The sequence below is a fragment of the Vanacampus margaritifer genome, chromosome 8, assembly GCF_051991255.1.
Source record: "Vanacampus margaritifer isolate UIUO_Vmar chromosome 8, RoL_Vmar_1.0, whole genome shotgun sequence".
Classification (NCBI taxonomy): Eukaryota; Metazoa; Chordata; class Actinopteri; order Syngnathiformes; family Syngnathidae; genus Vanacampus; species Vanacampus margaritifer.
The window spans coordinates 7,710,022-7,725,624 of record NC_135439.1 but is presented as its reverse complement, the minus strand read 5'-3'; the positions used below and the strand labels follow the sequence as shown (position 1 = coordinate 7,725,624).

The window sequence follows — 15,603 nt, the reverse complement described above, 5'->3', positions numbered from 1 at the left end:
AAATTGTAATTTGACATTTTTTTCCAGAATTGGGTCTGAGAGCATCCAGAAAACAAAATTCAGCCGTCAACTTTGGTTTTTGTCTTTTATTTTCCAATTTACATTAACAAAAAAAACAAGTCATGATCATAATATTAATATAAGAATGCTATTATCAAATTTATTATTTTTATTATTAATAAAAATATACACAACCTCACGCGTGTGCGTGAGCTTAAAAAAAATAAATCAAGTCATACCTCGTGAGGAGTAACGAGCTTCTCACCTTTTATTTGAGTTTTTTTTTGGGGGGGGGGGGACTGTAAACAAACATTTAGTCGATTTTTGCAATGCTTTTTAGGTTTGAGTGAGGTAGCTTCACAATTGAAAAAAGACAATGTTGGAGTGGGGGTGTGTCAAAAACTGAATTGTCAAGCGAAGGCATCTGCTCAAAAAAGAAAATACTATATATGTGCGTACACACACACATATATAAATACATTTCTTTGGAATCAACTGGTATAGAAGTATAGCACCATTGTAAGCATACAAAGTAATGGTTGATCTGCTGATATGATTATTATTATTTTTTTTTTGAAGCGACATGTGTAAGTGGGCTTTTTTTTATTGACTTAAAGAAGCAAAACAGAAAGCCCAAACAATAAATAAATAAGACGGACACATGACACTCTGAAGGTGAGTCGCTGCTGTTGGTTGTTGCCATTCAGTGCAGGTATTTCCTACATAGTGAGTTCAATTTAGTGGGGGGGCCGGGGAAAAAACACTTTTTTTTTTTTTACTTAGAAAAAGAAGAAGTCCCATTTATTTAAATACAAAACAAAGAAAAAGTGTCTTGATTTTTCTCCTCGTGCTCCACTTTCATTTATTTGGATTTTTTTCCCTCCTCCTGCATCGTCTCGGTCCGCTTACAAGAAGCACACGGCGCCCACTTCTACTCCGAACTCCTGGTCGGCACCGCCGATGTCCATGGGGGCGATGTCCACGATGGGAAGGCGGGAGGTCTTCTGTGATCGGTACTCCATCACCGTCTTGCCCCACTTGCCCGTGTGTCTCTGCACGGGCGAGGACAACGCAAAGCCGTCATGACTCCATTTTGGACCAATCGCGTTGAATCAAAACTTTAACTTTTAAACTCTAACCCCAGTTTTAAACCTAACTTTGAAAAGCTAATCTCGGGTTGAAATCCGACTTTAAAATTCTAACTCTGGTTTTAAACCTCAATTTAAAAACCCTAATCCTACTCTGAAACCCGAACCACAATTTGAAACTAATTTGAGAGCCTAAATTGAAACTGTAACACTAGTTTGAAAGCCTTGTTTATTTGAAACCCTAACCCCAGTTTTAAACCCTAATTTGAAAGCCCCACCCTATTGAAGCCCTACTTTGAAACCTTAACGCTAGTTTGAAACCCTACTTCGAAATAATAACTGTAGTTGAAACCTTAATCCCAGTTTGAATAATTTGAAATCCTAACTCTAGATTGACCCCAGTTTGAAACCTGACTTTGGAACCCAACCCCAGTTTTAACCCCTAATTTGAAAGCCACACCCTAGTTTGAAACCCTACTTTGAAAACCTAACCCTATTTTGAAACTGTAATTTGAAACCTTAACTACAGTTTCAAACCCCACTTTGAAATTCTAACCGTAGTTTGAAACCCTAACCCAGTTTGAAACCCTACTTTGAAATCTTAACGCTAGTTTGAAACCCTACTTTGAAAAACAAACCCTAATTTAAAACTCTGATTTAAAACCTTAACCTCAGTTTTAAACCCTACTTTGAATTTCCAACCGCAGTTTGAAACACTAACCTCAGTTTGAATAATTTGAAATCCTAACTCTAGATTGAATGCCCTATTTGTTTATTTGAAACCCTGACCCATTTTCAGAGCCTAGTTTGAAACCTTAACGCTAGTTTGAAACCCTACTTTGAAATCTTAACGCTAGTTTGAAACCCTACTTTGAAAAGCAAACCCTAATTTGAAAAACTCAGATTTAAAACCTTAACCTCAGTTTTAAACCCTACTTTGAAATTCCAACCGCAGTTTGAAACACTACCCCAGTTTGAATAATTTGAAATCCTAACTCTAGATTGAATGCCCAATTTGTTTATTTGAAACCCTGACCCATTTTGAGAGCCTACTTTGAAATCTTAACGCTAGTTTGAAACCCTACTTTGAAAAACAAACCCTAATTTAAAACTCAGATTTAAAACCTTAACCTCAGTTTTAAACCCTACTTTGAAATTCCAATCGCAGTTTGAAACACTAACCCCAGTTTGAATAAATTGAAATCCTAACCCCTAGATTGAAAGCCCAATTTGTTTATTTGAAACCCTAACCCATTTTGAGAGCCTAGTTTGAAAGCCACACCCTACTTTGAAACCTTAACCCTACCCTGAAACCCTAACCTTAGTTTGAACTGCTATTTTGAAATCCTATAGTTTAAAACCCTAACTGCAGTTTGAATAATTAGAAACCCTACCCTAATTTGAAACTAAAGCATCATTTCGCACTATTTTATGGGAAGGTGACATGAGGGACAAACGGGCGAGGATATTTTCCAAACACTTAAAGTGACTAAATGCAGGCGTTGGTTCCATTTCCCTACCGTGCATCCGTCCTCCATGACGCTGTAGGTAAAGCGGCTGTTGCCCTCGGCGCGGATCTCCACGTCGTTGGAGCCCTGCAGCAGCACGGCCTTCTTCAGGTTGCCGGCGGCGGCGTCCATGTAGGCCACGCTGTTCTTACAGTGGTACGTGACGTTCTGCGACGCCTCGGTGGACAGCAGGCGCAGGAACGTCATCTGGATGGCCGCCGTGTTGGGCGCCAGGTTGTCGTCGCCGTAGCTGAACTGCAAAAAGAGAGGAAATGAAGATGAAATAGTGGAGTACAGTGCTAAGCTAACGTTAGCATGTTTTTCTCATTTGTACTCGACTTTACTACATGAGCAAACCCTTACGTGGAATCCGCCGTTCATGGTTTCTCCGAACCACACGTGTTTGCGGTCCTTGCTCTTGCTGGACCACCAGTTCTTGCGCGGGATGCTGGACGGTTTGGAGCGGACGCAGGACTCGCCCGTCTCCATGTTGCAGAAGACCTTGATGGCGTCCACGGTGCAGCCCTGGTTGGGGTCGATCCAGTACTCTCCTGCAAGGACATGCGCATTAGAAAACAAACTTGAGCCGTCACTTTCTGTAGGTGTAAAAAGCAGGATTAAAGTGAATTTGACATCCAGGAAGGTTTAGCAAAAACTAGGCTGGGCTGAAATACTTCCTGTTTTTGTTCTTCTTCTTTCAAATTTGCAGCGTCAAATTACGCAGTGTGTCACCATCTAGTGGTCGGTAGTGGAATTACACTCAAAATAAATGAGCGGCAGAACAAAAGTAAAACAATTACATGAAATACCACTTAGTTTTTTTAAAATTTGTTTTAGTATTTAGTTTTAGATTTTTAAAAATATACGTTATGTATCAAATTACCTGAAAAAGATGAAAACCAATATTTTCGTGAAAATTATAGCTACATAAACTGTAGTTTCTTTCTTTAAAAAAAAAAAAATCACTCATTTTTATTTCATTAAAGAAAAATGTTTCTCGAATAATAGTAAGGCTGCTTGATTACGAAGAAAATATTCATCACAATTATTTTGGTAATTTAATTTTTTTGGTACAAAACAAAAAAATATTTAAATGTAAAAAATATGAAGACAAATAAAATTCTTTGAAACACTATTATGCAAGTTTCTATTGGATGAAACAAAATTTTATAAATGAGTTAGTGCAAATGTATATATTTAAACAATTCAAACTCAAAATTAGCATTAATAATCTTTTTTTTTTTTTTACCATTATGCTAATTTTGTAATTGTGGAGTATAATAATTAAAATTGTAATTTAATTTTGAATATTTGCACAGCCCAAAATGATAGTTTAAGCTATTTTGTTGTTATTTTTCAGTATTCCTTAATAGTAACCTTGTCACTATAAGTGATTCTTTGGCAAACCACTAGAGGGAGCCCACAAACCTGCCACACTTGGAGAAACGCTGAGCAGTTGACATGACAAACCTAGATGCTAACGGCTAATTGCTAACTGACCGCTCTTCCAGTCGGGATGGCAGAGCTTGAGGTCCCTGCAGGTGCGAGCCGGGTTCTTCTTGGAGCCCTCTGGACTGCGGATGTTCTCGATCTGGTTGTTGAGGGACTTGAGCGTGGCGTCCACCTCGGCGTCGTGCTGACGGAGGTTTCCGGAGGCCTGGTCGGCTCTCATGTACCTGAGAGGATCGGGACCCTTCTCTGTGTGACCCAGGCCGGCGAAGGCGGACATGTCGATGCCGGGGCCGGGGGGGCCGGGAAGACCGGGGGGGCCGGGGGTTCCGGGAGGACCCTGACGGACGAAGGAGGATGTTCATTTTGATTTATTAGTTTCGTACGCAGCCTCAAGCTCGAACTCACGGAAGGACCGGTCTCTCCGCTGCGTCCACGGGGTCCGGGGGGTCCGATGGGTCCGGGCATACCGTTTGAACCCTCCTTTCCACTGGGCCCAGTCGGTCCGGGTGGTCCCTGTATTCAAAGAGACAGATTTTAAACCATCAGTGCAGCAAAGTCACGACGGTGGTGAAATGTTTGTCTCCTCACTCTTTGTCCAGAAGGTCCAGCAGGTCCAGTAGCACCCTGGTCTCCAGATTGACCCTAGAAAAGATGGAACACATGCTTTTTAAATGCCCTACTCAAATAATATACCATCAAACCTAATTTAGCTTACTGGAGGTCCGGGCAGACCCTGCAGACCGGTGAAGCCTCTGTGACCCTTCTGTCCTCTTTCGCCAGACTCTCCGCCTTCACCCTTATCACCACGAGGACCTTGGGGTCCCTGGGAACAGGGTCACATGACAAATGAAAGGTTAATACGATTAATTCAACCCCTGGAAAAGTTTGTGCGGGAGTAGCTACAGCACGGTACTTGAGAAAGTACATCATTTTCTCCCAAGAGTTACGTACGGGCATTCCTCGGGCTCCAGCAGGTCCTGGAGATCCGGCGGGTCCTTGCGCACCCTAAAAGGAAGAGGGACGGAATTGCACACAGGTGAGTTGTGTGACAGTCAGTCAGGAATGTGACATTGCCGCCAACGCTTGCACTCACAGCCTCCCCTCGGTTTCCCTGTTTGCCGGTGGGACCGACCGGGCCTGTGGAGCCGGGAGCGCCTGGAGCACCGGGAGCGCCAGCGGGACCCGTGTTACCGCGGTCACCCTGAAGCAAAAAAAAAAAAAGAAGAAGAAAAATTTAACTTTTGACTATATACATAAAAAACAACTTAGTGAGCAGAATTGGGATGGAAAGTTTCACCTTGATTCCAGCAGAGCCGTCTCTACCAGGAGGTCCATCAGATCCAGGGTTGCCCTGTCACATCAGCAATCGATTAATTTGCTGTATCCTTAAAATTGTCCCCCTTTACTAAACGCCAGGCCTAAATTAAACGACTTACAAACAAAAAAATGCCAGTGCAACTTGGTATCTATAATTCAAGGCTGGATTTACAGGTAGAAGTCTATTTCCATGACATATAACCAACATAGCTTGTTTATATTGACTGATGAAATAACTCCACAAAATCCTTATTTTATAAATTAGAGGTTATTTTTATGAGAAACAAAAATTTGACCTGAATTTATATTCATTTATCCATCCATCCACGTTGAAGGAAATTTTTTGTTGTTAAATTTGACTTACATGTATACTCAGAATAAATAAATTACTTATTTTTACCCCAAAAAATAATGATGATTTTACTCTTTGATAATTAATGATTTAATTAGTTCAAATTAAAAAACAAAATAATGTGAATTGACTATTTGTTTATACTGTATAGTCAAAAAACAATTGATAAGTCAAGAAGTGAGTTTAGGTTTGTACTCATTACAAAAAAATAATTAAACAAATTCTTTTAACAATAATGTCAAAATTGTCTTTTTAAAAAAACAACTAAACAATATATTGATTAGAATATTAGCTAATTACATTCATTTTTTTGAAAAATCATAAATGTGAAGTTATTTGTTTTTTTTACACATTTTATACATAAAAAAGTGACTGTAGTTTTGTATTTTTTAAATTATCCCAAATTTGTTAGTACTTTTTTAAATGAAAACACAATTTCATTTTTTAAAATGTAATTTTTTAATGAATTACTTAAAACATTTTTTTATAATAAGTCTAAGTAATTAAAAATTAAGTGAAACATTACTTCATTATTATTATTATTATTACTATTACATTTTTAATCAATTATTAATTTTAAAAGGCAAAGTCATTTTAATTAAAATGCACGACTTACTTTGCTAAATTTTAAAAAAGTAATTAAAAAAGATTCTAAGTGGAAAGAAAAACAAAAAACATACCAAAAATAAAATGCATTATAATAATAATAATAATAATACAACTAAGGGGGAAAAAAATAAAATTGAGGGTGACTGGCAATATTCGTTACATGATACAACTAAAATAAGCACCTGTTTCTCTGCCCTCAAGTAGCTAAAGTAGCAAACGTGTGCAGTGTCCACGTAATACGAAGCGTTTTAATGGCCTCTGGCCACCCCCGCTGTGCTCCTGGCCTTTCACTGACCTCTCTGCCTGGCTCTCCTGCAGGTCCGGTGAGCCCGGGCGGTCCGACGGGACCGGGGGATCCTCGGTCTCCGCTGCCGCCGGGACCTCCTTGCTTTCCAGGCTCACCCTGTGAAGAGGAGGAAGTAAGTCATGTCAAGCTGATGAAGACCCCCGCAGTTGGAGATGGAAGTGTTTTTTGAGTCGCAAAATGTCGTGTGTAAAATGTCGCCGTCGTGACTTTTTGTTGAAACGCGATGGGGAATGATCAGAATTAGTATTTTGAGTTTAGTACTGCAGAAACAAATAAGCCGACACTGTTTTTATGAAGATGGCTCAAAATATACTACTGGTAATTTCTTTTCAGAATTAATAACAAATGCTCTGAATGCTTCCATCTCCCAGTAGTGCGGAGATGTTTCATCCTTCTTACATTTTTATTTGAATCCATCAAAAGACCTTCTACAGCAATCTTTGTCTTCTTTTATAACAGAAGATGATCAATGTCATCTGCTGCAAAATGGTGGATAGATGCCAAAATTGAGCATTTACATTACAGTGTTATGAAGATTGTATTTCATTAGATATGTTTGACTATATAAGTTTCAAATGGAAAACATTAGAGAATTTTATTGATTGCGCAAAATATTGATAACAGCCACTAAAATGACTTTGGATTTAAAATGTTACTCAATCTTGTTATGCAAGTTTATGTTTTACAGGATACTTGGCAGTTTTAAGAAAGACAAATTGAAGACGTTTTAATCCTCCTTTTATGTTTGTTTCTCAGGAAGAGCAATAATAACACTGCTGGGTCGATTTGACCCGGACACGTTTAACTGTCCAAAAATGTCAGAAACTGAAAGAAATTCCAATTAATATAATCCTTATAACATTGATTAAACCCTTCTTTTACATTCACTTCTCAGGTAAAGCAAAATCGTTTCTTTCAGGGCATGACTCATTTACTTAAAATGCACCCAAAAAAAATCAATACACATGGTCTATATCACATTATTTAACTATCCTGTCAGGAACATTTAGTTATCAAAAGGTGTGAGGAAATGGAGGAATCCCAATAAAAAAAATTTTTTTTATTATTGTTATTTTTTTAAACTTAACCTTATTAATGTTAAGTGAAACTCACTCAGGGCACGTTTAACAATCCTAAAGTGTCAGTATTCAGAACTTGATTGCTTTTTTCAATCCAATAAACATTATTGCTTATCATCAATAAACTTTGTGTTACATTAGTTTCTTTGTACCCGTGATAAGAAAGCCAAATTGATGACAATGAACAATTTTCATTGTAGATGTTGAGTATTCCAAGCAGAAAAAAAGCCATTGTAAAAACGGTACTAACTTTAAAATGAGTCAAATTGACCCGCAACTCTGACCTGCTCTTCACTAAAAGCGCACACTAGGAGTGGACCATGAATATCATGTCAATAATTTTTTTTTAATACAATAGCATTTTTACATTGATTCATTCATAAAAATGTCCTTAATGTACTTTATCTACACTGGAGGACACAATAAAACGTTGAGTACGCTGTTAATGACTTGACACAGACAACAATTAAGCATTTTTAAGACCTCTGGATGTCAGATTTAAAGGATTAAATCGCATTTTTAACCTTTATTAGAAATCCACCAACACCCTGTTAGTATTATTAGTAGTACTAGTTCAAATTTTCTGATGGAAAAAGTGAGGCAAACGCCCTGTCACCATAAATGGCGCCTTCATCCGGTTACGTCCAACACGGCCGCCCGCTGCTCACCATGACAACCAATATTACGTGACATGACGACTGACGGATGCAGACATCACATAATGTCATATGATTCTCCAGTTATACGTGCATGGGCACAATTTGGACAATTCTACCAATACTGTATATGCCGTTATCCTGACAGACCAAATCTATATCTCTCGGTGACATGAATCCTTTGTGGTAGTGAATGTTTTGGGTACTTACAGAAGGTCCGGGCAGGCCGGGGAAGCCTCTCTCGCCACGCTGTCCCGGCAGACCCACGATACCACGCTGGCCGGCCAAACCTTGAGGACCAGAAGGACCCAGAGCACCCTGGCACGGAGGAAACGGAGACAAGGACGCCATTAAATGTCAAACCACAAGCATCCATGTTAAAAATTTGCATAATTCGTTTAATCTTTCAACACTCAAAAACGGAATTTATTTTTAACCCTGGAGAATCCAAGAACCCTTTTCTTCTTTGGAAAATTATGAATTATACATTAAATGACTGCTATAGTCTGAACACCAAAATATATGTTTTTTCAATTTTAACCCTTTTTTTTTAACTAGCTCAGAGTTGCTAATTTATCAATATATATATATATATAAAACATACTCCTAGGCATTTTGCAACATGATATGAAATAGATTAACAAAAAAAACACAATTTTACCATCTGATGGTTTGCTGAGAAGATGGTTTTGTTTGGATTGATTTGCAGCTCTCTTGTCACCACCACTCTGGCTCATGTAAGTGCAATATTCATCCACTAGATGGCCCCATGCAGGGGTCAGAAGTGGCACTCTGAATTTTTGAAGTTAAATTTGTAAAAAAAAAAAAAAGGTCTTTGTTATTTGAGTAGCAGAATTTATAGGGGCCAAATTTGACCCCGTGGGTTCTCCAGGGTTAAACTTCACAATTACATGCCCGCCCCGACGCACACAGACGGGGGGGGAGACTTTGGTGGTGAAGATGAAAATAACATGTATGAAGCAGATAGCAGGGGCCCATCATGTTGAGTTGGTAAACACTTGTCAGATGGCATTTTCTGGACAGGCCTTGTCATCTGCGGTTGTGTGTGTGTGTGTAAGGTAAAAGGCAGCCGAGGGGCCTGCCATCAATCTGTCAGTAAGACGGCGCCGCTCCCTCTGTACTGCCCTGCTATTACACTCAATGACAGCTGGCTGTATTAATGGATGGAATTGTCTCTCTGTGAGGCTGACAGCGCCACTTTAAACTTGTAGAGACGTCGAAAAACAAAACAAAAATTGACCACCATGGCAATCCACCCAAAAAAAAAAGAGGATGACACACTCACAGGGGGGCCGTCCTCTCCAGCGTCTCCTTTCTCTCCAGGAGTTCCAGCGGCACCGCGAAGTCCAGCGTCTCCCTGTCTGCCGTGGGGGCCGCCATCTCCTCTCACGCCCTTGGGGCCGTCTTTGCCAGAGGGGCCGGCGGGACCAGCGGCTCCAGGATTGCCCTAAGGAAGCATCCACTCACGTTACAAAACAAGCTGTGATAAGAGTTGATGAAAAGCAAGTGTTTCAATGTTTTTCCTTCAAATATTAATATTTATAATATCATGTGAAAATATGTCATATTGTGTCTTCAAATACATACAACATATCTTTATTTAATAATGGGAAACATGTATAGCCATAAAAAAAAAACTGAAACAATACAAATATGTATCAAAAATAAATATTAACATATACAATATGCTGAATACTTAATAAATTTGGAGATAAATGTTTTTTGTTTAAATAATAATTATTGTAAATGGTTATATTATTGTACTGTATTTAAATTTTTGAAAAACAAATATTTTCTTTCAATTAATATGATAGATAACAAAATATTAATTCGGAGATACATGATTTTCATTGAACAGAGGAAAACCTAAGTAAAAAAATTTATAAATGCTTTTTGTCTTTTAAAAACACATAATTGAGAAATAACATTCATAACAATTTCCTTTTACCTTTACTTTTTCTTTGACTTTATTTTTTAAATAAAAAATTATATATATATTTTTTTTATTCTTACTTGTCAAATAAAAAATAAATAAAACAATAATAATAATAATAGAAAGAAAAGTATGTATCTCTTTTGTCTTACTGGGAAAAAAATGGACTGTTGTTGTTCTTATAAAAAGAAACAAAAAACAAAAAAATTGTTGGGCAGCTTACATTGGGACCAGGAGGTCCGACTCGGCCAGCGGCTCCAGGGAAACCGGTGGCACCCTGAAAAGAAGCGAGGGGATATAAACCCATCCAACAAAAATTCAGCAGAAATGACGGTGGGTGTTGTGAGATCACTTACGGAAGGTCCCTGAGCACCGCGGGCGCCTTTAGGTCCAGAAACACCAGTAGGGCCCTAGAAAAGAAACACACTGTACCTTAACATTAAATTCTATTTGACCTCAATTGCTTCAGGACAATTAATTCCACATAATTGGCCACATTCTTAACACTCAATGAATCTATTATTACGCAGGTTATATTTAAAGTACTAAAGTGACTCACAGCGGGCCCAGGGGCACCAGATGGTCCTTGTGGTCCAGGGGCGCCGGCATCTCCCTTCTGGCCAGACTCTCCCATCTCTCCCTTAAGTCCAGGTTGTCCATCAGAGCCCTGGTGGAGAGACAAACACTTTTGAATCGTCTTGATGACAGAGCGTTAGCACGTGTTGGCTAACTGGTGGATTAGCGCTACTTGTTCAGTTACCCTTTTTTTTTTTATGGAAAAACCTTAAATGACGAGGCTTCACAAAAACTGACATTTGCTCCTTGTGACAAAAAAAATGCCTAATTGAAAAACATTTATTTAAGATGAAATTTTTTATTTATTTCAATTTGGGCTACTTTATGTATGGTGAAAAAGTCTAAGAGCTATGCATCAGATTTTGGGAATTTTTTTTCAGGACTTCTAAAGGCTTTAGAGTAGAACTGAGCTAATTTAGCAAATTGCAACCCCCCTTCCAATAAAAGCTGACACATTTACACGTAAAAGTGACAGTAGGAGACTTGTTTTTGTCACATCTCTATTTTGAGCACGTGTGGTGATACACTACAACAGCTATAAAAACAGCAGAGGAGCGGAAATCACAAGGACGACGTCGTGCGTCATTCTGACGCATAATCGATAATTAGCAATGCTAACACCAGATCTCTGTGTTACTTACAGGGGGTCCAGCAAATCCAGCAGGCCCAGGAGGTCCGGTCTCACCTCTGTCACCCTTTAGGAGGACACAATAGTAAACGTGTGAATGCACAATCGACACGTTTTGCATTTATCTGGCAGGCTTAATGGGGAAAAACTTACGGGGGCGCCACGGGTGCCAGCGGCTCCAGAAGGACCAGCAGGACCGGATTCACCCTGGAAAGAAGACACAACAGTAAATACATTTGAAGATGAATTGTGTACGTGAGGAAAAATCAACCATACCTTTTCACCATTGGGACCGGCAGGACCAGGAGGGCCGATGGGACCAGTAAGACCCTGAAAATAAAATATCGATATGTTCGCTCAAAAGGCCTTTTCTGTTGTTATTGATGAAGAAATATAATGTAAACAATTGAACAAAAGTATTGTATTATATATTATGACTATGAGCATACACACAATTTTGTTCATCCTGGTAGAAATGTACTTTATGGTATTGGTAGCTTCCTAAAAATGGTCTCATGGTCTCAAGAGGACACCAACGGTTTTCCTTAGGAACGTGAAACTTATTATTATTTTTTTTTTATCATGATTAGACGCACAAAAAAGTTTCAAGAAGCGACACTTGAAAATACATTAAGGCTACTATTCTGGTTTGAAGCTGCCATTTTAGGGTCAATTTGGCTTGATAGTGTCCCTAGAATTTTATTTAAAAATTCAGCAAATTTTTTTTTTTTAATAGAGCTCTGAATGTTTTTTTTGTTTTTGTTTTCTTTTCAGCACTTTAAACTCACCCTGCCACCATCTTTTCCAGCAGCACCTTCAGGACCCTTCTCTCCAAGGTCACCCTATAAAGTTTAAAAACAAACAAGCATTTTATTATCAACAATTTAGCGTGTAGACATAACTTGAAGTCCAACAGACAAATCCTTACTCTGTCTCCTTTGGGTCCGGGAATACCGGAGCCTCCTCTCTCTCCGGGCATACCCTGCAGACCGGGGGGTCCCTGAGCTCCGCCGCCTCCGGCAGGTCCGATGGCTCCCTAAACAGCGAGACGAGATGGCAGACATAATGAAGCGAGCTCAGAGTAGCAGCAGAGGATTACGAAAGTGGAATCTATTTATGTATATTAACACCTTCACCATCAGGTAATAACGTATTTAACTTTAGACTTGGTGAAACATGTAAATAATTGTACGTTTGCGATCATGAGACGATTTAGTACAAGTGCTATAGTAAAAGCATATATTACCGGATATGTGAGCATAAAGAATGTACGTATGTTTTAAAACAAGCACTAATTGATTAATTAACGATTATAGTAATTTTTCATGTTACAATTTCATATGCTGTATATGCGTATTAATACTAGAATACAATTACATTAACAAAGTACATCTGAAATATTAGTTAATGGATTTTCTACTATAGCGTGGATACAGTTAATAAATTGAAATAAATATCTTATAGGGTAAATAAATATAAGTATAAAATGGGACAAAATAGTACAAAAATGCATATATATTTTTTATTATGTATTATCACTTTATTTTTTTTAATATATTTTAAGACCCATACCTATATTCTAAAATTATAATAATAATTATTATTATTATAATAACAACAGCAACATATAAAAATGTATTATGTTATTATTCTAATTAGTTACATATTTGATATTTTTCGCACGTCTATTATTAATTAAATAGAAGTATAAAAAATAATCAAATAAAAAAACAAAACTGTATTTATTTGTTATACAGTTACCATTATTTTATTTGTATCCATACAAGTGATTTATTTGTACATTCTTAAACTTCACACAACATGTAACGAGAAGGAATAAAACCGTGGACCTCCTTTATGCCGATACGATTGGGATGTAACGAGAATATTCTTCTCTGCCTCCTCCGTGGAATCGGACTACAACTTCATACACCTTGAGACCACCTACAGGCTTCTAGCGGAACAGCAGGCCCCCAACATGAGGACTGATCATATTGTATCTTATCGTATCTTATCTGGTCTTATCGACTCTTCTCTTACAAAGTAATTGAATTAGTATAAGCTGTGCAAACGCTTCTGGGACATTCTGTCCTTGTAAAAACTGATTCCTTTAAATTGTGCAGTACAATTGTCACCGTTGTGGCCAATTGATAAAGCCCAATTGACCCACTCGGGGACCAATTCCAGGGTGTCTTTAAGTCGCTGCTGTCTGACATTTTACGCAGATAAGGACACCATTTCAGATAACCGAGCGTGTGACAATGGCGTCTGCTTCCCCCGTGTTGCCGCAATTAAGGGGCTTAAATGTGCTGGCGGCTGGATTGGAAACACACAGCGGATTGCACCTGCGTGAAGTCGATTTGTACTTAAATAATTATTGTTTGCCGCCGAGTATTGTGAAGACTTATCACAAGGATTCTCTTAATAACGTTTCCCCTCCTGGGAAAAGCAGCCAAACAGAAAAACAGCAGGCAGCTATTGATTATGGATGTAAAAAAAAAATGGAGTGGTGAGGTGTGTTGCATTTATGACTCATAATGACTCACCTTGGGGCCGTCAGTTCCAGGAGTTCCGGGCAGACCTCGGGGTCCCTGCAGACCCTGGGAACCGGCTCCTCCTCTCTCTCCGGGGAAGCCTCGCTCTCCCTGAGCATCAACACAAACGAATCAATTGGTTATCTCAAATTACTGTATTAAATGTTATGCATGTTATACTTTATAGTTATTCAGTATTATACAGTAAGTACCGTAGCTACTTTAATAAATCGAACCATTAACCATAAACTTGTTACACTGGCTTAAAATAATATTCAATACTGTGGTGCCCTGAGAAATAAGTTTAAAAGACCACTCGTATCTCAAATCATCTTTCCCCATTTATATGAATGGAATGGCCATTAATCCGTTCCAGCCCCCCAAAAAACACACACATTTGTTTGGGTTTTTAAATAAGGAAAAATAGCAGTACTAGTACTTTATAAAATAATAAATATATTACATAGAATGTAAATAAATAAAACAGTTTGCGTGTCATTATTTAATTCTTCAATACAATTAATTGTACTGTTGCTTCTGGTGTGCCCGCTCTGGCCACGATGATGCAGTGTAATACATTTTTGAAGAATGATTCACTATGTGCCAAACTGCTGCTTTTGTTGTCAAGTTAGTTGAGGTGAGGTTTGTTGGCCATCGAGGTGAGAATGGGTTGAATTGTATTTTTGACAATCACTCAATCAGTCAACATGCACATACAGGAATGTGAGAGAAGGTGCATGGATTCTGTTAACGTACCCTGGGTCCAGTGGCACCGGCAGCTCCGCCTTCTCCTGGAACACCCTGGCGCAGGAGAGAGGAAGTGGCACGTGACGAAACAGGAAGTGGGCTTCAGAGAGTCAATGCATTTTATCACAAGCAAGTAGAATCAGCTCAAAACATGGCAAGTGTACATTTTTTTTTAGGTTGAGCATGACATTTCTTAGATGCAGCCAATGGTTTAAAAAGTAAAAAAAAATAAAGACAATAATAGTAATATTTAGCTGAATTAATTCAATTGAAGATTTTTACTTTGATGATGGCAATAAAGCCTGAGAGATTTAAGGAATATGTAAGTAAATAATATAATGAAAATACAAATAACAAAAGGAAAGTAAAAGATCTTACATTTGACATTTAACAAAATCAATAGGATTTATTTTTAGCCAAATACAAAAACACACAAAGCGTTGTACAGTATAAAACCTCATATGGAAAGCAAGACTGACTTAGGGCACTTTGCTCCTCGAGGACAAAATAAGATTTTCCTCAAGCTAGAGGTTCAAGAGGCTTCTCCATGCTTGACATGATTGACTGACTGTTCTGTGTGCACGTGTACCTGATCTCCAGGTTTGCCTCCCTCACCGGGGGGACCAGGGGGGCCGGGAAGACCCTGTGTGGACATGACATAAGCATCATGATGTGTACCAGCAAACATATATTGAACATAGATGCATTGCAATACATACTGCAAAAATACTAGACAATGGACAGGATGTTGTAATAAATGTTATTTTGAATATGTCTGACCGTTTTCTTTTCTTTA

At 38.4% G+C, this 15,603-nt stretch overlaps 1 protein-coding gene across 4 annotated transcripts in view; it reads right to left on the bottom strand.

The window, feature by feature from the left end:
• Window positions 1–240: 240 nt before the first annotated feature.
• The window catches only part of col2a1b (collagen, type II, alpha 1b), a 109,645-nt gene continuing 94,282 nt past the window's right edge, over window positions 241–15,603 (bottom strand). For all 4 annotated transcript variants that reach the window (XM_077572191.1, XM_077572194.1, XM_077572192.1 and 1 more), the window contains 24 exons: window positions 15,397–15,450; window positions 14,817–14,861; window positions 14,073–14,171; window positions 12,455–12,562; window positions 12,315–12,368; window positions 11,803–11,856; window positions 11,680–11,733; window positions 11,540–11,593; window positions 10,882–10,989; window positions 10,679–10,732; window positions 10,546–10,599; window positions 9,675–9,836; window positions 8,579–8,686; window positions 6,622–6,729; window positions 5,346–5,399; window positions 5,142–5,249; window positions 5,000–5,053; window positions 4,764–4,871; window positions 4,637–4,690; window positions 4,454–4,561; window positions 4,097–4,385; window positions 2,960–3,147; window positions 2,609–2,851; window positions 241–1,052 (listed from right to left, as the gene is read on the bottom strand). In XM_077572191.1, the coding sequence (XP_077428317.1) occupies window positions 906–1,052; window positions 2,609–2,851; window positions 2,960–3,147; window positions 4,097–4,385; window positions 4,454–4,561; window positions 4,637–4,690; window positions 4,764–4,871; window positions 5,000–5,053; window positions 5,142–5,249; window positions 5,346–5,399; window positions 6,622–6,729; window positions 8,579–8,686; window positions 9,675–9,836; window positions 10,546–10,599; window positions 10,679–10,732; window positions 10,882–10,989; window positions 11,540–11,593; window positions 11,680–11,733; window positions 11,803–11,856; window positions 12,315–12,368; window positions 12,455–12,562; window positions 14,073–14,171; window positions 14,817–14,861; window positions 15,397–15,450 (2,469 nt within the window). In that variant the 3' untranslated portion in view covers window positions 241–905. The remainder of the gene's footprint in view (window positions 1,053–2,608; window positions 2,852–2,959; window positions 3,148–4,096; window positions 4,386–4,453; window positions 4,562–4,636; window positions 4,691–4,763; window positions 4,872–4,999; window positions 5,054–5,141; window positions 5,250–5,345; window positions 5,400–6,621; window positions 6,730–8,578; window positions 8,687–9,674; window positions 9,837–10,545; window positions 10,600–10,678; window positions 10,733–10,881; window positions 10,990–11,539; window positions 11,594–11,679; window positions 11,734–11,802; window positions 11,857–12,314; window positions 12,369–12,454; window positions 12,563–14,072; window positions 14,172–14,816; window positions 14,862–15,396; window positions 15,451–15,603) is intronic.